At 38.1% G+C, this 21,432-nt stretch overlaps 1 protein-coding gene across 1 annotated transcript in view; it reads left to right on the top strand.

The window, feature by feature from the left end:
• Positions 1 to 6,434: 6,434 nt before the first annotated feature.
• The window catches only part of LOC116169452 (liprin-beta-1), an 83,304-nt gene continuing 68,306 nt past the window's right edge, over positions 6,435 to 21,432 (top strand). Inside the window, exon 1 of the mRNA XM_031485547.1 lies at positions 6,435 to 7,192. Coding sequence (XP_031341407.1) covers positions 6,527 to 7,192 — 666 coding nt within the window. The 5' untranslated portion in view covers positions 6,435 to 6,526. The remainder of the gene's footprint in view (positions 7,193 to 21,432) is intronic.

Here is a 21,432-nt window from a genome sequence, read left to right as displayed (position 1 = left end):
GATAACTACTCCCGTTTACCTCGATAATAGAAATTAACCCTAATCTAAAGACACCTTTTCCATATTCTTATTGTTGTAGGAAACACGACACACAATTGATGCAACTCAACGTTTGCTTATCGTTCTCTAGGGTATTGAAATATTATAAACTGAGTACCTCAAGAGATAATGTTTACTTAGTGCTGCAAACGCAAAAACAAAAACAACTTGTAAATTAGAATGTAAATCATTTACGTCAAACCCCTCTTTTTTTGTCGAATAATCTTAGAAGCATCTGTTTTGAGTGGCAATAAAGGCAACCCTAATGTGAAATAATCGTAGTCATTTGGATGTAATTTTGCACGCGAATGAACTTGAATACACTATAACAAACCTACATAGTTACTTCGCCAGATACTGGGTTGCTGATCGGATATGCCGTTGCAAAATAGAAATTAACGTTGCTTTCAAAGATATGTAATTTCACCTTAATTTTTTCTTAAAAACTTGGGAATTAATGCAACAAATCCCAACAATAAGCGAAGTACGCCACTACGCATCCATTTACGGATGCTACGTATAAGTTTATTAGGTCGAGATAGTGTAACTCGGAAAAATTTGTGCGATGAACATATTATTAAGTGCTGAGTATTCTTTGAAAACGGACGGACTCGCTGAGCAATAACTAGAACATATTTTCTGTCTGTCTCAGTCACCCTGTCATATAGGTTCATCTAGTTCATTCTAATTTTTGAATCAAGTAATTAGCTAGGCAGGTTTCGATGTTTTTACGCATGCATAATTGAAAACCATTTTTCAGACCGAAAAAACCATTATGAATTAAAAAAAAAAAAGATTCATTACAATGATGTTTAGAACTCGCTATAAATATGAACCAAAACCGTATTTCGAATAGGTCCGGCCCATTGGAACCGAAAAAAAATCGAAACCGGAACCGTAATTAGTTTTGAACCGGAAACCGGACCGGAACGGTTATAAATTTTTTGTCGATACAAGTGTCAGAACCTGAATCGTTACTTTCAATAGGTCCAGATCCCTTATCAGAACATCTCCGGCTAACGTCTGGGTGTTAATTTACGTTCAATCCAGGAAGTAGGCAACCCAACATACAACGGAACACCAAAACGAACAGGGGTTGTTAGTTCTTCACCTTCCGTGTCCGTCGGCATATTGAAAAGAGCGAAAAAATTTGGCACTTTCTTCGGATTTGCAGGATTCTTTCCGTTTCTGTTGGGAGGTCGTGGTATTCTCGTAGTATCCGTCCTATGATGTAGTATTGGTAGGATTGTGATGCCCACTAGTCAAATCTTGACGCCGTCGATGAATCCCTGGAATTGAGCTGGTTTTCTGTGAACCGAAAGGAATCCTTTTCTATCGATGAAGCCCGAATGGTGAAATGAACTTAGTTTTATCTCTACCCTAAGGCGCGACAGCATTATGCCTGTATCTCGTCTGGAGATTGATAGTGGACATTATGGTTGCACGAATAGCATGTAATAAATCGTCAATTCGTGGCAGGGGTTAATGGTCCGGGACAAACAGGTCTGAGTTCATCTCAGGAGGTGGCTAGGCTTTTGGTTCTTGAGTCATTGCTTCTTTGTATAGAAGAGAGAGTGCTATAGAGGCTGCTGTTCGAGGGTCCTCATGCGCGATGGTCTTGGACGCGTAGGGGAGCGATTCTTCTTCTAGCAGTGGAGGAGCGTAGGTTCGGGGCACTTGCGAGTTTCCTACGCGTTCTCATTGGAAATGTTTACAATTGGTCCCAAAACGGCACTGTAATGTCTGCCAAGTAAAAATCTATATGGGAAGGTTTTCGCGAATTTGTATTGACTTCTGACGACTCCAGGGGTTTCCGCATCCGACACATGCCAGAATAGACCTGATTGGACATGTGGTTGGTGGTGGTGTTGTCGTGGTCGCTAATGCCGAGGTACAAGTAGCAACGACGGCATCCTCTGCCTTCTTGCGTTTCGTGCACTTGTCTTTCCTGTGGCTCAAATTTTTGCAGTACGCACACTTGTGTAATTTTGGGTTTGCCTGTTCGTGGAGACGCCGTTACAGTTCCTCGACGGTGTCGAACACTGATCGTAGGATTTTCTTCTTTACTCATTTCGTCCTCATTTGTGGATACAATGAGCTCGGTTCTTTGCAATTAATAGGTGCCGCGAAATAGTTGGCGCGGCGGCTTGCATAATCCAAAGGTTTTTAAAAGGAGGGTGTGGCGGTTGCCCAAGAATTGACGGCTTGCCTGCCACCAGATTACTGTGTCCTTCCTCAAGAGCATTGAGTCCTACGAACGGATTTTCCTTGGAGATGCCAGTGCATTTCTTGTAGGTAGTTATGTGATCGGTGAAGGCGTGAGCATTTGTCTAGGGTAGCCTGTGGTACACTTTGCAAATGATCCGTTGTTATGGGTCCGTGTTTCAATGGGGTTCCTTCGGCAGGTCGCGTAATTGGCGACGAAAGTCTGTCATTTTCTTTATTGATCGGGTGATGGCGACGTCTTTAGGATCTTAAGCACCACTGGTTGGGCGTCATTTTGTTGCCGGTGTAGTATAATAATAATAAATTTCAGATATCTACATTCCTTAAAACTACTCCAAATACATCTAACAAAACGTATAGTTAAAGAGGAATGTATATGCTTCTACCACTATTGTCGGACAAGCACTTAAATGGATCACTGAACGAACTTCCAATGTTTAACCTCTTTGGGGAGGGATGTGTACGCCAGCGTATATGGTGATCGGTTCAACTATAACAAGCTAAGTTGGATGATAACGGTGGGTTGCTGTTGCTCACAATCAGCCATTAATGTGAGTATGAGCAACCGCGAATTGGCACCTTGTTCTTCTCTCAATCTAAAAAAGCGGTAGATCATGACCTCGGTCTCACATTACGGGGTGTAACCGGTGGTTGCTTTAGGCTTAGAAAGATTTGGTTTTGAATTTACAAATTTGCCAGTATAGATAATTTTATCTACCGCTTCATAGCGAAAGAGAACGGAAATAATATGCAATAGAATGGGAGCAATTTCAGATAAGAAACGAGTGTACAAGTAGATAAGAGTCGAAAAGAAAGTGTTGCCACGATCTCACAGACCTCCGAAGTTGCGTTCCGTCTTTCGAAGAGCCGAGCACGTAATGAAAATACAGATTTGTATTGGTTAAGATGGTAAGCTTTCCGCAAACGTTGCGGTCAGGAAAAGGTCGTTTCAGAATTTTAAAACGGCGAGGTACATAAGTGAAAATTGGGTGGGAGATAAGAATTCTGCGCCATACTTTTGAAGAGAAATTATGTCATTCGAGCGCGACTGTTTTAGATTGCGTAACAATTGTTTTTCAAGAGAAAGTTTCAAGACGAGTTCGTATAAAAAGGTATATACGAAAAGATTTGTTAGTCGCATCGTCGTACATGATAGGTGCCGCAAGTTTGACAAAATTCTTTTCTGGGTACATTTTAAATGTATTACGAGTCGCCATTACAAGTTAACTAATTTACCATACCACACTAATTACCATAATAATAGAAGGAGTATTTGCCGTTAGGATTATGCTAAGTTCAGCATAAATTATTACCACTAAAACGTTTTGGTCCAAGATGCAAAATATTTTGTTGCGCAATATTTGGAGTGGCAAATTACTTAAAAAAATCAGTTAATCAAAGTTGTGCACCTAATATGTTTATACAAGATGCTAATAACATTATAAATAAAACGGCAACCGGTAAAAAGGTTAGACAATTAATTCATGCTTTTTGGCTGTCAAAACCATAAGTAGGCTAATTTTGGACATTTTCATACTGCGGAACATTGGTAACCATTCCAGTAAATAAACTAAATTGAAACTAGCCCGTTACAGGAGTCATTGGATTTGACCCATTTTCAATAGGCTTGAATCGATCCAAGCGTTTGCCAGGTATCGTGTTCACAGACAGATTAGGCGGACACCATCGACACCTCTAAACTTACATCGCTTTGCTCTGCCGCTTAATAAATGTAATTAACAACAACAAAAAAAGCAATTTGAACGAAAGTGAAACTTACGTTATGGCGTCGAAAATGTTGGCAACAACGTCCACACCAAGCGAGGTTTTCCAGTGAAGTTGGGAAACGCGGATACAAGCAACAGTCAACAAAATCTTTTCATCTTTTGCCGCACAACTTGTTGGCAACAATGTCACCAACATGCATCCGGGCGATTGTGGTCCGGTCTGTACTTACCTTTAATGTTAATTGTGACAATTGAACATAATTTGTTTCTTCATGGCAGACTTGAGTTTGGAAAAGAACGTTTTTTTTTGCGTTTCGACTTCTCTGAAATTTTCTTATGGAATGTGTGGTTTTGTTTGTGTATCATTGGAAATGTAGTTTCGTTTTCGAAGGCCAATAAAAATTTTATTTTTTCGATTGAGTATCTAAAAAAAATTATGTGACAGTGGAAGAGGTCTTGGCATGTGCCTGAATTTAAAATCTCGCCACCGCATCTGCGCGATTTAGTTTCTCTAAAAAAAAATTCGAAAATTTGTGAAATGTTGAGCAAGAAAGGTGATAACCAAGGATGTATCATGTTACATACAAAAATTAAGTACTTTTCAGGTCCTTTCCAAATCTGCAATACAATAATGGTAAAGGAATTATGATCCGAGGGGGTCTTAGATGCTATACATTGGGCCTAGAACAACGCTGTCTCCTTGTACGTGTTGAACCGACGGCAGTCCCTTTCAAATAAACCCAAATAACGCCCAATAAAAGTCAACATCGAGAAATATAAAAACTTCACCAGTCAAATCGGATTCTAGAAGCGGAGGGATGCTTTTCAGCGCATTTTTTTAAATTTAAAAAAATGAACTATTGTTTGCGTTTTGTCTGTCCGTCCGTCCGGACCCACTTCTGCGATTTTGAACTACTGGAATATGTAGCGTATACCTTGAAGGTATGCCAGACGGCTATCACATTTCGTTGTCTCAAGCCCCCCCACCCCCCAATGAATTATTTCCTGAGATGCTGTTTTTGAATGTAAAACGTGTATAACTTTTACATGCGACAACCAACTAGTCTCAGAACTCAGAACTTTAGTGGTGCCAAGTAAAATGTTTGAACATGGGGGGGGAGTGAACACACGTTCTACCCTTCATGATATGGTCTCACCGAAATGAATTGGTTTGTACAAACCGGAGTACAAACTTTCGTCGCCGACTGCTTTCCGCGATCAGTAGGTGCGCGGGGGAAGGAGGGAGGGGGTAGAAATTAATTTTTGTTTCATGGTATTCCAATTAAAGGTCTCAACAAAAGGAACAGTTTTCTACCAACTTATCGTGATCGGATATAAGTAATTCCTTATATCTCAAGAACAGATTGTCGGAGGATGGTACTCACAAAGGGCGATTTGGACGTCTGGAAGAAATACATCTATTGATGATGTCACAAGCAAAATGAATTGTCTGGACGAGATGGTGAAGTCTCCCCATTAATCATCTAACAAGAAAGAAAACATCAATACATAGGTCATGCGACTACTTTATAACGCAACCATTTACTAAGCTATTTCGGTTTTAAAAAATGTGCTTTATCTGCACATGAGTTGTGCACAATTTATACTTGTTTAGGTTTATTAACGGACTCTTACCGCATGCAGTTCACTTCTGCGGTGCAAATGCTCTTTTCCCGACCCCATACAGAGCTGAAATGAGAACTAACACGAGCTCCTAAAGTCCTAACGTCTTAGCAGAGTAAAATTTCCTCGTTAAATGCTTCTCCATAATTTTATTTTGGAGAACATTTCCTTGATATGTAATTGGTAAACGATTACTCCTCAATGATATTTTTATTACCGATCTGTGAAAACTTGAGAACATTTGGAAGAAGATGAAATTAATGAAAACGAATCCATTAAAATTGGCTGGTTTGCTATGGCGTTCCAATATTTCTAAAAATATCAGTGGTTATTATGTCTCTAAATAGAATCGAATCTATTTTCATGAATCCTTTTAAGTACCCCATCTATTATTCTCTAATTTTATCTGTAAGTTGCGACAAGGAAATAAAATCCTTGTTGGAAGTACAAATATCCCTGAGAATAGAACAACGACGTAAAAATGGAAGATGGAGCGACACGGTAAGTCAGTCATAGGTGGTTCTACATTTAAATGTGCCGGATGAGAACTTTCGGAATCGCCATTAGATTATCGAAATGCGCACAAGATGTGGCGGTTTAGTTAATGAAATTAAGTTGTGTGGCGGTTTGAATTTGTGGCACTGTAGCAGCCAAGGAAGTGTTAAGTTTACTTCAAACTTCAAAGGAGTATTTGGAAATTCGGAAGCCGCGTACGTTTATAAACTCTCCTCCTAATAGTCGTAAGTTACGTCATTTTTCGTCTAATTAATAAGAGTGCTATTTTAGGAGCAAAAAGGTGGTTGAAATATGGCGCAAGTTGTTGACCGCTGTGTTTTGGCTCACAATGCAAGTTATTTTTATGAAGGTTTTAGCGTAACTAATTCATAGTCTTGGTCTGACAATAGTTTAGTATGGAAGTGGATGACGGAAATGGAATCGACGACGAAATTACATTTCTGCTTCGTTTAAAACCCTCACCGACGCCTCCAGCTCGTCGACGTCGCCAGAGTACAGACATCAAAGCGACCCCCTCGAACGGATGGGACGTTATTATAGAGAGAAAAGAGACACCCACACCACCACCTATTCCACCACGTCACATTCGGCCCTCCGCTCCACCGCAAGAACCGATCGATCATTGTCCACCTTATAATTCGGCGGCTTATCAGCAGCACTACAAGCACCCTTATCTAAATGGAGATTCCAGACCGATTCATGCAAATTCACAACATACAATGCACATTTACACGCCATCCCAATTCGCTTACAACCACAGCGGCACCACTTCACATTTCATCAATACTGCACACAACGAAACCGTGCATCCGGCTTGCAAATTAAATTCAAGTTTTACGGATAGTGTCGGACCGAACTCTTTGGGCATTAGAAATTCCGTTACAAGTTACAGTGTTATGCCGCCGCCGGTTTACACAGAGATTCCTGATTCAGACAAAACTTCGTTATCAAAGCCGCCCAAACCACTGTGTAGGGGTTCTTTAACGAAGCATAATTACACGAGCGCAGATAATGGGGAAGATCCAATTAACGCCCAATCGGACTCGACATTTAAAGAACAGGTTTGTAATTAAAGAAAGAGTTTTCATCTTATCCGCGAGCACCCCCTCATAATTAATTTTTAGCTTCGTCAACGGCTCTAATTGCCAGTTTTTTTTAGATGCTTTACATTTTGCTTGTATGATCTGATTTATTCATAGTTTTCGCCAGTAAGATACGATTTCCGCTCGTATTTACGAAAAAACGCGTCCTCGATTTATTGAAGACAGACAGACGGCTATTCATTTACGTCAGACGTCCAAGTAAATATAACGCAAAAGTTCTGCAATTGAATTTGAAGTTTATTGGTTTTCTCTCGAAAAAAAGATTGCCATTCCCATGCTACGCAAGATAAAGAGAAATGTAAATCAAAGTGAAATTGTGATCTAAATCAAGATCTTATTGCACCACGCTCGTGTCTACATATTCTTGTTTGATTGCGTGTGCGAACGACAATGACTTCGTACGCACTTTGAGCGTCTGTTGATTAAGGAAACACTTTATAGTTCCATTTGGTTCTGTGGCGATATAATCACATTACTTGCTTATTACAGGGGAACCGGGGAACGTCAATGTTTGGCGTCAAATAATTCTCTTCCACACTAAAAAGATTGGCTGGAATGAGCAAAAGTTTAGAAAGCTCTTGAATAGACATTTAACCTGTTAAGAGGTTCACAAAAAATATATTGGGTACTTACAATTCGGCTGTATCGAAAGCCTTTATGCACAAACGTGATCTCACGGAACCCGACGAAATTAAAATATTACCTTTGATCACGGCCATCTGAATTCAGAAGGGCGCTCTCTGCCAATAATCTACAAGCATGTTGTGTTGATTTTCCATTGTATGACGATTGTAAGCTGTTTTTGTACTGCCTGCACAGGAATTAAATATTATTATTATTATTATTATTAAGCACATAAAAACAAAAAACTAGTTGTCAGGTACTCCTATCATTGCAATTATACCGGCTACTCCGAATTAGATTTTCCTGCAGTTTTCCTAATTCGTAAGGTAAATACCGGGGTAGTATAGAACAACTTTTCTGCAGAGGCACCTCTAGAAAGCATTATGCGGGTCACTACCTGTTGAGGTCCCAGAACTAGAGAGGGATAATAAATTTAAAAAAAAAACTAAAACAGAATCTTTGGTAATAGTATAACATTTAGAAAATTTTCTCTGGCGCCTTTATTTTAAACTCGCAAACTTGCCGCAAAAAGTATATGACTTTTTTTGTAGATCTCATCAAGACAGATCTTTTTTGTATTTAACATTTTTCAATCTGTTTACTTTTTGTGAAAAATACAAATTTCAAAAAATAAAAAGGTTAACTTTTCAATTCAAAACTTAACAAAAATATTGTTAAAAAAACTGCAAGGAACTTTTTTGTAGAGTTTTTGAGGCTAGTTTGGCCAGTGTATGCGAAAAAATGAAAAAAAAATTTCAAGCCGTCATGGCTCTTTTAAACTTTTGGCACCCTCAACCACCATGAAGATGGTTACGGATCAAAACCGAAATAGGGCGTTTTCGATTCCCCAAATTTTGTCCAAATCGGTTTAGACGTTTTTTAGTTATCGTATTCACAAAAAACGAACTTACACACACACCCGCACCCAGACACAAACCTAAAAAACACATTTTGGAGTCTGTGGGCTATAGAGAGTCCAGAAAATGCAATATTGGCGTATCGAAAATTTATCACGATTACAATACTTTCCTTTATACATACTTTGCATGTAGTCAGAAAGTAACGAAAGAGAAGAAGGCGTTAAAGTGCGAGAAAAATCTAACGCTTGTGACGTTGCGAAACTCGAATACGAAAAACCGTAATTAACATTCAATGGAGAGCAACAATCAATTTACATTAGATAGCAAAAGCAAAATCGACACGAGTTGTCAGTATACAAATCGGCAATATATATGTGAACTAATCGTTAACGTTGATTCAAGAAAACTAACTTACAAACCAAAAATAACTAAATTCTTGTACAACAAAAGTAAACTAATTGTTTGGAAATATAAGTAACTTAACACGAGTAACTTTCCGTAACAACAAAAGTAACGTTGTTTTACGTTCACTTTGGGCAAAAGTAACAAAATTACCTTGTGATAGGCACACGTTAAGCTTAGGCAAAGTAGAAGCGAGTCGGGGTAAATAAATAATAATAAATAAACAAAAGGGAAATGTAGTAATAGTAACCCGGATAGGCGCCACTTAGTCTTTAGTCACTTTCAAAAGGGAGGAGAATACGTATCAAAAGGGGGAAACACAGACTAAAAGATCCTTGTTCTGGTCTTGAAGAGCTAAAGAAATAAAATACTTGATAGGAATCAAATATAAACAATAATTAACGTTACAATCGACGATGATCTCAAAAATATTACATCAGCAAATGTAATAATTACAATTCATTTGTATCGAAAACCAGTATGTAATCAAACGACGAACTTAAAAAAATACCTTTGAATTCTGTACGCAACGGTCTTGTTGAGCTCAAGAAGGACGCTTCCTGGCAATCTGTAACAGACACAACATCAACAACTAAATAAAATGGGTATTGAATAGCGCGGCACATAAAATATTGCATAAGCAACGCTTACGTCTGACACGGAGGCAATCGGATATAAAAACTGTGATTGATACGCAATAAGAATCAATGGCCCATATGAATAAAAGTGAGCAAATGCTTATACTTGCAAAATTCAAAGAAGTACTCGTAAGTGCTCCTTCGCACTGGGCGACTTAGCAGCGCTGCTAAGCAGCAGGACAGGACGCAGTGCAGCGCTGCTAAACAAACCAGTATGAAAGGGCACTTACGAGTATTTACTTTGAATTTTGCAAGTATAAGCATTTGCTTACTTTTATTCATACGGGTCAATAATTCGAATGACTACACTAGCAAAAGCAAAATTTTGATCGACCACGAATTATCCTTACAATCGTCCGGGTATAAGAGTAGATTATATCACGATTTACGAACTGAGCCGCGAGTAAAATTCCGAGAGTATAATAGCTATTATTGCGAGTAATATACTCTACTTTATCTACGACTAATTTAATAGCTTGAGATTTTATTCATTTTAATACAAAAAAATATACACAAATAATAGACGACTCGCTTGACATTTACACTTTTGACGTTTGTTTTGTTTCACCATAAGTATAATACTCACATTATACAGGGTGATTCAGATAGTTTGGGCGAAACTGATAGGGTAGGTAGAGGGGTCCCAGGGGAGCATTGTGAGGATAGGAACCCATGTCCGGAAACGCAAAGGAAACACATTACGCTCTCGTTTAACATTTGTCAACTAATTAAGTGTCATGGTCAATAACTTAATAAAATAAATAAAAAAATAAATAAAATCACAGCAAATGTTCAAAATGATCGCCATCATTTTCGATGCACTTGTGGATGCGTGCCATCCAAGATGCGCGCATGCGTGCAAAGACTCCTTGTTCGTCCCGAATGGTCTCAGCCGCCATGACCACACGCGCGATCAAATCTTCTTCGGACTTTGCGTTTCCGGACATGAGTTCCTATCCTCACAATGCTCCCCTGGGGCCCCCCTACCTACCCTATCAGTTTGGCCTAAACTATCTGAATCACCATGTATATTAGTCGTAGATAAAAGTATAAACGTGACTTTAAATTCAACAAAAGTGCTTTACGATGGACAAATAAGCATATGCGGGTCACTCTGTAATTGGGCGCAAGCCTGTTGAGGGCCCAGAAGAAGAGAGGGATAATAATAACAATTATTTTTTTGCTTACTTCACACTGTTGATACACCGTCGACATTTCTTAATTTAAAATCTACGAGTCAAATTCATGCTGATTTTCCGATTTACGCTGATTTCACATCCGCTCTTACAGTGTGAATTAGCGCTGTACGTGTGCATGGATTTTGCTTGACAAGCTTTGATGGGTGGTTCTAACACCAAAAGATTTCTCGCACCAACGAAAGTTCTCTTCTCGATCCGAAAACCATCCCGGTAGTTTTTAACTGCTCCGACCAAAATCAGGGATTCACTAGGCTTTTTATCTGACTGTCTCCGCACGCGCGGTCGCAACTTACAACGGTTTTTTTCGCGATTTCAACGAATCGACCGGTGTGTCTCGCGGACGCACTCAATTTTTTCCACAAAACCCGCTAACCCTTAATTAATCTTGGTTCTTTTCCACGGACGCTCTCCTTACTATTTTCAACCTCAAACATTCGCGCCAAAATAGCTGCTTATCGATTTCACTAATCGTATTCATTTCGTTTTACCAATCTGACATTTAGAAAAGCAATTTCCCCGAACCCTTGGATAGAAGCCTCGGTGACCTAGTGAAAAGTTCTCACAGATTCCAGAAGAAGAAGTATCTATTCTAATTCGAACCGTACGAGTGAAATTTTTACCCAGGAAATCAAAGTTTTGAATAAATTATCATGAAGATATTAGCTTAGTTCTATTCTTACACTATGATATTAGGTAAATGCAGACAGCGGAAGTTTTAAAGTTATCGGGAACCGGAAAGTGGACTAAACATAAACCGCATCACGTAGTCTCGGTGCAGCATTTCACTATTTCTGCGTCGATAACTCATTTTTAATGTCAAATTCGTCTTCCGACGGATTGCGTACATTTTGTAATCGCGTGAAATTTTCAAGAAAAGTCAAGTCGCCTTTCTTCAAGAAGTACACTTTTTGGAAAATCTTACCTACTCGAGATGCCAACTTCGGAGATTTTTCGGTACTGTTCATCACTGTAAATAAGATAATCATTTTTTAAATTTTGTATTCAACCCATTGTCGTTCCCTTTAAGGGGTTGAAAATTGGGCGTTTGTTGTTGGTAAGGGAAAAAAGCTTTAAAAATCGGTACTTCATATTGTCGAATTGTATTTATATTTTATGTGCGGACCCGCCTTGAAGGTATTAACCACATTGCAGCTAATAATTTTTAAGATTACGAATTGTGTTTGTGTTTAAAAAATGGGGCATAATTATCATCAACGTTTAAAATTGGGTTAAGTAAGTAAGATAAAGGAGTCGCGGGATTTTGGATTAAAAAATTGGAATTAAGAGGAATGTAAACGAAGGCAGAGTTTGGTTTTCGACATTATTTTAGGTATACTATTGTGTGCATTGGCGTGCGGTCACTACGGCACCCACAAAGCTGCAGCTGTCCAGGTAACTTAAATTAAAATAAAATTGAAACTTTATAATCTTTCCTGGTACAGACCCTGCAAAGAACAATCCTAATCGAGTAAAAACTTTTGAATTTGAGAGACTCTGTGGCCTCGATCAACTTCCGAAAATTCCAACGACTTTATTACGCAACTTTGATTAACACCTGAGATAAATAGATCCGAATAAAAAAATCTAACATGAAATCTTTATCGGAGTCGCACAAAGGATTGGAATAAACACACAATTAATCGATTGCCAATTAATAAATTGCAAAAGCGATAAAATTGAAACAAGTAAATAATACGCAATTACACACAATCTAAAAGAAAAAATACACGCTGAGATAACAAATTTAAATACAGTAAACTAACTTTGTGCTTATGTAAACAGTCTGTTTGGCGTGGGTTCTGGTCCAGCTTTTATCCGAAAGTAACAATGAAAGATTACACATTAAGATCATTTACATCACAGGGGTCGTCATGAAATACTAATATCCATCAAACGGGTACAAGATGAGCCACTTCTCTTCTTCTCTATTATTTACACCATGTACCACGATATACATGTATATGAAGCACGTATTTGAATCTGATGTTAAGTTTTGTTCTGTTTACCGTCGAACTATCTAATGATACTCTTTCTCAGTTTCTCCAACACTAATAAATAATTGTGTCGCGGCAGTAAATGTTGAAACGGGAAACCAAAGTTCTACGTTTTCGTCTTTATTTTATGCTCACTTGCCGGAAGGGGTTTCATTACTGCAATGCAACCCTTCCTCCATCACGAGGATGCAAATAAATAAACACGGCTTTTTGCTAAACGAATGAGGCGTGATTTTTCCCTTCTTGTCACTTACACTTTGTTAAAGCCCTTTCAGGTGAACGCCTTACCGAATTCGGTTACCCTGTCAATTTAGAAAATATTGTGAAAGTCCATAAAAGCCTCGCCCTTATCATTTCGGACATTGCGTTTTTTTTCGCGAGGGCATTTGCTGGTTATGTTATAACTGTCATCGGTTGTGTGTTCCCAATCCAATCGTTAGGCGCTTTATTGTTCCTGACTACCAACAAAAAGCTTTTTTAACATTTGATGTTACACTTCATATTGTGTAAGGATATCAAACAATAGACGCTTTTAAGAGAATAAAACAAAACGTCTCGAACAAAAATGGTTCGGTTTTCGCTTTTGGCGAGGCTGAAAGGGATTGTTGAGAAATACATACAGATAAACCTTGCGTTGCAAGAGTTGGGATACAGATTTGCCCTAGGATTTGCCATATCCCTTGTAGAATTATAAACAATAAACAGGCGAGCTTAATTGGCCCCCTAATCCCCAAAAAACACTTCCGAATACGCCCCCAAAGGAAATTCACTCACTCAACAACCAACGCCTACTAATTCCTATAATTCAGTTATGGTTTGTAAATGACATATATACCTGATAAAGATTCATATTGTACCATGCATCATTATATTGGTAGGTAATAAAGCATATTTCGATATTTTACGTAGAATCCAGTGGCGTAGCCAGCAAACATTTTTGGGGCACCGTTTCTGAGATTATACCTCAAGTTTTTTGCATTATTTTTATTGGTAACAATTATGTGTCACAACTACTTTTTATATGATTATAAAATATTTTCCACAATTTCGACATACTTATACCGTCGGTGATTTTTTAGTTACCATGGATACAATAAACAAAACAAAATCTCCATGAATCCATGGCGTACTATTTAAAAACTGTAAAAAATAAGGTTTTTATTTTTGGTTCGTGATCGGAATTTCCGAATTGTTAAAACATCATTTTACTAATCCCTAAAATACACAATTTTTTCTATGTTAACGGACTGTGTATCTATTATGGTTTTCGATATCCCCTTGCTGTTCATTCTTATCTTGGACACACTGTATACAATTCGTGTCTGTTACAGCTCGATTAAATTATAATCACCGATTTAAAGGCTTTTTCTTACTATCGAACAATGATTAATTTTTTACGCGCCCTTAAGGAAAACGGTTCAGCAACAATAATGACCTTATTTACAGTAATTAACGGTAACGAAATCCTTGGAGCGTACAACTTAAGTACGGATTGTTCTGCTGGTATGACCCCAAAAGGTTGACGAGAAGAAAAATTTCATTTGTTTGTAGAAGCTTTCACTTTGAAATGGAAAAGTGCGCTCGTACTTTTATACTTTTATTTTGATGTAGTTGTGGATGCGAAATCTACCGTGCGCTGATTTTACCGAAATAGTGTATTACTGAATTTTCATGTTAATCCTTCTGAGTGGGCACAAAATGTCGGCGTGCACGATATTACTTACTCACTGCACTAAATATTCCTGGGGTAATCTTTATTCCACCACCGCAAATGAACTTTCATGCACGTTATCAGTGACACGGTTCCCTCTTAGTTTTGATGTTACGAAATGGCACGCACTTGAATTTGGATTTTATTACCTTAAATACTTCTCTACTAATAATTTGTGCGGCTTTTTCTAATTCGAACGGCTTTGTGACTAATTTAATTACGGTTTTTTTTACTTACAAAGCTTCTTACGAATAAAAATAACGTGGCTTTCCCGCAAAGAGCTCAATGTCCGAAAAACTCTACTTGAATTTCACATTGGAATTCCAATTGACACAGAATAAAAAATTACGAGAATTACAAGAAAGCCAGTGCCTTTTGAATATGACACGCCCATCACAGTTCTGTTAATAATAAGCCGGTCAGGACAAAAAGCAACTCACTTTTAAAAAATCACGACAACGTTATTCCCGACGATACTCGAAATTTCATTTACGCCACCATAACTGATAACCACCTGCATCGCTCATCTCGCACGTGACATTGTTTGTCGAAAAACTAACTAATTCTTGCCCTTTAACAACTTTTTATCAACGGCTGACCAGATAAAACTGACGATAAGATTTCCATAAAACGTTCCCTAAGTTTTCCGTTTTAATGTATAATATAAGCTAAATACAACAAATAGAATTAAGTGAATTTAACAATTACCCACTAAATTTACAATAAGAAACTAACTTTCAAATTTACGCTCAAAATCGTTTTGATGGGCGCGGGCGGTCAAACGTTCTGACGTTTTTGGTAAGCTGCTCGCGATCGCGGCCAACTTTCAAAGTTAACCGTTTATCATTTTGTCCTAAAAATGTATGAGCCCAAGGAATGGTCTAACGCTTCAAAGATTTAGGGCAGGAGAAGGATCCAAAATAAGAAATTGTGGTGGGGGTGGGGATAAATTGAAGTATTTCGCAAGAGTTATGTGTGCTTATTAAAATTGAGAATGCGCACCATACGTAACTTTATCGTACCCGTACCTCACTTATGATGAATTTGCAATAGTAAAAGGAAAGAAAGAATTTGCGGAGTAACATGGCAGACTAATGTGAAAAGCTTGACAAAAGTGAACTTCTTGACAATACAATCTACAAAGTGAATTGCGGAACGAATAGTTATATAAATCCACCATCTGAAGTTGCAAGCGTACTTCTTATGGATTGTGTAGATCCAAATTTATTGAAACTAATTCGTCACAATTATTAAACAAGTTGTATTGTTTTATTAAGAAATTAATTCGGCTAACATGAGAAGTGTGTTTCCGCTTTCGAATGTTGCCCTAGCAGAATATATTTCCCTGTTAATGAAACAAACTGTAAGCGTCTGGCAGTGTAGCTTACCCTTAATTGACAGCTGGAAGGCTATTTGCTGTTCAATTATTCATAGTTAGAACATCCATTTCACGCTCTCCATTATTTGCGAGCAAATTTTTAAAAAGTTTTGCCAAATTACCTACATACTTCGAACCACCACGAAACGATCATTAACTATAAATAAGGTAAATGACATCGTTTTAAATTTACATTAATTGCTCTCTTGAGTTATATAAATGGGACTGAAAGGTATAATTCCGATTCGTAACCAATTTTAGAATGAAATTCCATTATTGACACAGTTTGTCACACCGGTAACATCACCTCTGTGTTTTCCAACTTTCCTTCTTTTAGACTAACTTTTAATGACTTTTCTATGAAAACTTATGTAACGCGATAAGTGTGAAGTTGGCGCGAGAGTGTCAGCTCGCATCTTTTCGTCGACTAGGCTTAAGATTCGGTCTACAAAGTCAACGCGAATTGGAATTGAAAGTTTAAAGGAAGGAAGTTAAAAATAGTTTACATAGAATCATATCCACATCTATTATTACTAGCCGTCGTCGTTCGTCTAATCGCCGTGAGCTGCGATTCGGGCAGCCCGGGTTCGATTCCCAGCCGATGCAGAATTTTTTTTAATTTTCTATATTTATTTAGCATTTCTACATTTAGCCAGACTAACGCTGATCATTGGATGTAGGATGTCACATGGGCCTGGTATGATTTCTTAAATTTTTTGGTTGTGTTAGTTGGGCGAGTGATTCTGACTGGTTAAATGCGTTTAAAAGCTCACGGTGCCAAAAAACTTCTACTGTGCCGTAAGAGTTTATTTTCGTAAGTACGTATTTTTCATTTACGGTCACTGTAATTAATTGTTTGAGATTCGCTGGCATATTTAAATTTTAACTGTCATTGCGTTTACTGGCGTTGGTGGATTTTCCGCCCAGACCTGGGCACTTTCTTTGCTTTTCCACCTCCTCTTCCGGCATCAGTTTTTTAAATCAATCACGCTTTAGTTTGGCACGTTGTAGCAGAGTGCAGAATTAATAATCCATGTGGGTCTAATTCTATCAACCACTCCCTATTGTTTTTGGCGATTGGTCCTTTTTGGTTTTGAAAGTATCTTTTGTTTCATTTTGCAAACTTGCATACTGAGATTCTCGGTTATGTGTAAAAGGCGTGACGTGGCTTCAATTGATCAAAGGCTTTCCGTGTATTAGGATTTATCTTCTATTTTCTTCGGCAACCGGAAAGGCTTTCTAAAGATGATATGATCTTCGGAGAATGATCGGAGGGCTGCTAACACCTTTTTGGACAAAATGTAGATCTAACGCTGTCTTTATAACTCCCTTTTAGATACGAATGGCTATCGTAATGCGTAATAATTAAATTAAATGAATGAAAATTCCTTTAAAAAAAAGCAAATAACGCGACCCGTTACGGTGCATCGGTTTAGTGCAATAACCGAGGCACGTGGCGCAGTGGATGCGCTCACCTATGCTATTCGGGAGGTTGTGGGTTCGAATCCCGCTGCCGACTGCTCTGTCTGGGGTTTTGTCAAGGGGTTTTCCTCAGACATACGTAGCTTCGCATAATGCTAGCATTATGTTGAAATCTACGAGGTGAATGCTGGAGCAGTACTCTCCCCCTCAGCACCCTAACTCCGTTCCTTCCGTTCCCATCTCTAACTTTACCCATCCTTACAATCCCGTTCTCTGACTGAAGAGGGCCAGGAAGCCCTGAGCAGCCCGCCTCCGGTATCTCTGTAGTCAGGGGTGTCGAACGAATGAAACACGTTGGCCTTTTTTTTAGTGCAATAAAGCCGGAAATGGTCGGAATCCAGACATAAAAGAGACAACATTCTTGATTATTTCACCTTCCTGTACATTTCGAAATCCACTTGCAATCTATTCGTTGGGCCGAAACGCTAGAGATATATACTGAGCGACTGAAAATTATACTTGCATTGTCTCCTATTATGAATATCTAGGGAAATCGGACTTTGCGGTTGTAAAACATCTGCAACGTTGAAGAAAATTCTACCGGAAACACTACACAAAATTGTTTAATTACTTAACGCCTGTAGGCTCATTTGTTCAAAATACGGTCTACTCTAATTTCACCCCTTTTCACAGTGTTATTACATAAAAACGCTGTCATTTTTATTGCGAATTACGCTCTGTTACTCGTACAACGGAAACCTTATTATGCAACTCCACGTACGTCTGTTGGTATTCCTATATTGTGTAAAGTTTAAAAATTCGCCGAGGTAAACGCGATGCTGGTTTCGACATCGCAACGTGTTTGTCTGTCAGTCGACTTAACATCTGTCGCTTATGTATGCATGAAAATTTTCGGCAACAAAACTTTACATCAAGATTGCAAAGTTACGCTAAATTTATTTATCTAGGTACTCTAAAAAGTTTCTGAGTAACAACGCTCGACTAAAATTTTAGATCCTACAGCTGGAAAAATTACCAAAACTAATTAAAACTTTACCCGTTGCCGTAAACAATGCGATTTACGATTACGGGGTGATTTTGGTATAGTTTTATGAGGGAGTTTTCATTGCGGTCCTAATTTTACGCTTAAATTCACTGATTTAAATACAGTGTAAATTGTGCATATTATTGCGACATCGGCTTTTACATATTGTATATAATCAATGATAGTCCTGCGACTATATCAGATTCGTCGAATCGTGTAGACAAGAAAAGTCCATTCGCCTTACGACGATATTTAATTTTACACTGTTGTCCGTATTCGCAACAATATTCCTTATTTCGCAATTCAACTTTATTTTCACAACTTCAATCTCTACGGAGAAAAACTTCCACTATTGTTCGTTTTTAACGTAATAGTCCATTGTTCCTTATAAGTGAGGCTTACCAAAAACCTTAATTCACAATTTGACGCGTTTACTTGACACGTACTTAAACTTAGCTATCGTAGGTGCACGAAATTTCTTAACAATACATACATCACATCACCCTGCGCGAAATTACAGTTAACGTAAACCTACCTCTCTCAGTCTTGCTACAGATAAACCCCCCACGGTAACCTACAGGTGGTTGACTTAACTTCGCTCGCGGCTCACCATGAATTTCGCACAAAATAAAACCTCCAATGGTAATATACAGGTTGTCGACTTAACCGCGCCGACCGCTTTACGCTAATTGCCTGACAATTCTCCCAGAACAACGGATTAACTCAGTGTACGATTTGATTCCGAAAATAGCCACTTATGGCATAATTTCTATCTGAACTAAAAGATGTAATACACTTTATTGTCGTAAAATCCGCTAAGCAACCGTTTCTCTTCGAATTCAAAAATTCCTCTACATTAAAGCAACATGTAAAATGGTCTACTTGAAGTACTGCGTGATCCAAGAGAAATTCATAGGTTCAGGTCCGCGTTTCAAAATAATTCTTCATCATTTACTACTGCACTTGATTCCTAAGTAATAAACCGGGCCATCTGTTAATCACTACAATACGGAGTAATATATGAAAATATAACGAAGTGAAGCGGAAACTTAGTTCTGGGTCACAAAGTTGGCTTGTTTTACTTGAATTTGTATTTTGGTGTTTGTTTTTCCTTATAGAATTGTAATTGTATAGTTTTAGTTTTAATTCTTGTTCAAATTTTATTTGAAAAGTAATAAAGAAGGAGATTCTTTTATGATAGAAGTGGTGTTTCCTTAAATACTGGAGACAACGAGAAAACGAGGCTGTAGAGTTGCAAAAGCAAACAGTTGTGCCTGCAGCGATGCCTTTCGTTAAGGTTTTTTCTTATTAAAAGTTAAAAGTTTCTACCGTCCGAACCGCTATCGACAATTTGTCATCAAATTTAAAACGCCACACTTTGCTTTGGAATACATTTTTGTGATACGTTTATTCGAATCCATTGTGCGACCCGGATAGAGTCAGATTTTTCTATTCGTACGCAAGATCGAGGTTTATCGAGGCGACTTAGGGCCGGTTGCACAAACGCAGTTTAAACTTCGTTTAAATTAACGCAATGGATTAAGACATATGATTAGTGGAAATTTTGACAAAACGTCACATTTCAACCAATCCTAGACCGTAATCCACTGGTTAATTCCAAGCTAGGTTTAAACTGTCTTTGTGCAACCGGCCCTTAGTCCCCAAAATTATTAATTTAAAGTCAACATTAAGATTTTTCGTTGTAACAGGAGCCGGACGTATACGAGGAAAATAATTGCAATTATAAATGTAAAGGTGGTTTTGTTGTGAGCTAGCTGGACAGGTGTTCTGTGGGTTGCGTAGTGACTGCATGTCATCGCACACAGCAATACGGACGACTAGCTCAAATTTACGCAATTACTCTGGCAAAAGTGCTTTAGGAAAATGGACCTTTTTTTCCAAACCTGAAAATGCAAAATAGTCTCTTCCGTATTTTACGTATATTAAAACTTAGAATCAAGCAAAATCGGCCTTCATATACAGTTCTCCAAAAATCAATATTAACTTGATTGAAAAATCCAGTGCCGAAATTGTACTAGACTATTGGAAGTGGCCACTTTGCTATTTTCTAATTTAACAATCCCTCAAATGAACAGTGAAAAATTACATATCTCCTTTTTACGTACACATCACGTACTTAAAAATGGTATGTTAACTCAGAACATCAAAATGGAAAACTTTTACCTTTTTCTAACTGGATTCGTGCATGGATATCTTGTACAGTAGGAATTTTTCTTTCAAAATTATCAAACCGATTAAAAATGAATCGACCAACCGACCGACTTTAAGAAATGATGAAAAAAACTTTACCTTAGCTATACAGCAACTAAAATTACCCTTAGTGCCGTCCAAACTGGGAATACTGGATCATCTCCGTATTTTGCCTTCGGACTTAAATTAGCTGCGCAGGTCCGTTTATCGTCGGAAAGATAAATCAATTTATCGTCTTTTCAATGAGATTTTCTCTTTCTAAATTGGAAAGTTGCTACTAGATACACACTCAATTACTCACAATGGTTTCTACAGCTGGCTCGAAACGAATTCGCATAACACGCAATAAATAGAAAGCATCCTTGAGCTTCGACATGAGCAGTAATTATCTTTCCTTATCGCCTTCCAATTTCGCCTTCATGAATTAGTACCCTCTAACCTTCGACGGACTCGACACTTCCCCAAGCTGCGTAATGATCTGATAGCGAAGCGGATTAAGCTCACAAAACCATCCCATTACTTTTGTCTTATGACGCGTCAAACTGCCACCCTCAAATTTTCACACAAAAATACCAGTTAGACTCCGAAATATTCTCCCAAAAATTAAAAAAATTGAAAAAATGTAAAATGCTTTAGCGGGCTCCAGTTACATTCGGAACCGAACTGAATCATACTGTTGTTTTGTTTGAAAGATCATGGATTACTAAATGTCAA

Source organism: Photinus pyralis, unplaced genomic scaffold (assembly GCF_008802855.1).
Source record: "Photinus pyralis isolate 1611_PpyrPB1 unplaced genomic scaffold, Ppyr1.3 Ppyr1.4_LG4, whole genome shotgun sequence".
Lineage (NCBI taxonomy): Eukaryota > Metazoa > Arthropoda > Insecta > Coleoptera > Lampyridae > Photinus > Photinus pyralis.
Note: the sequence above shows the minus strand (reverse complement) of the source record. Positions and strands in the feature narration are given on the sequence as shown.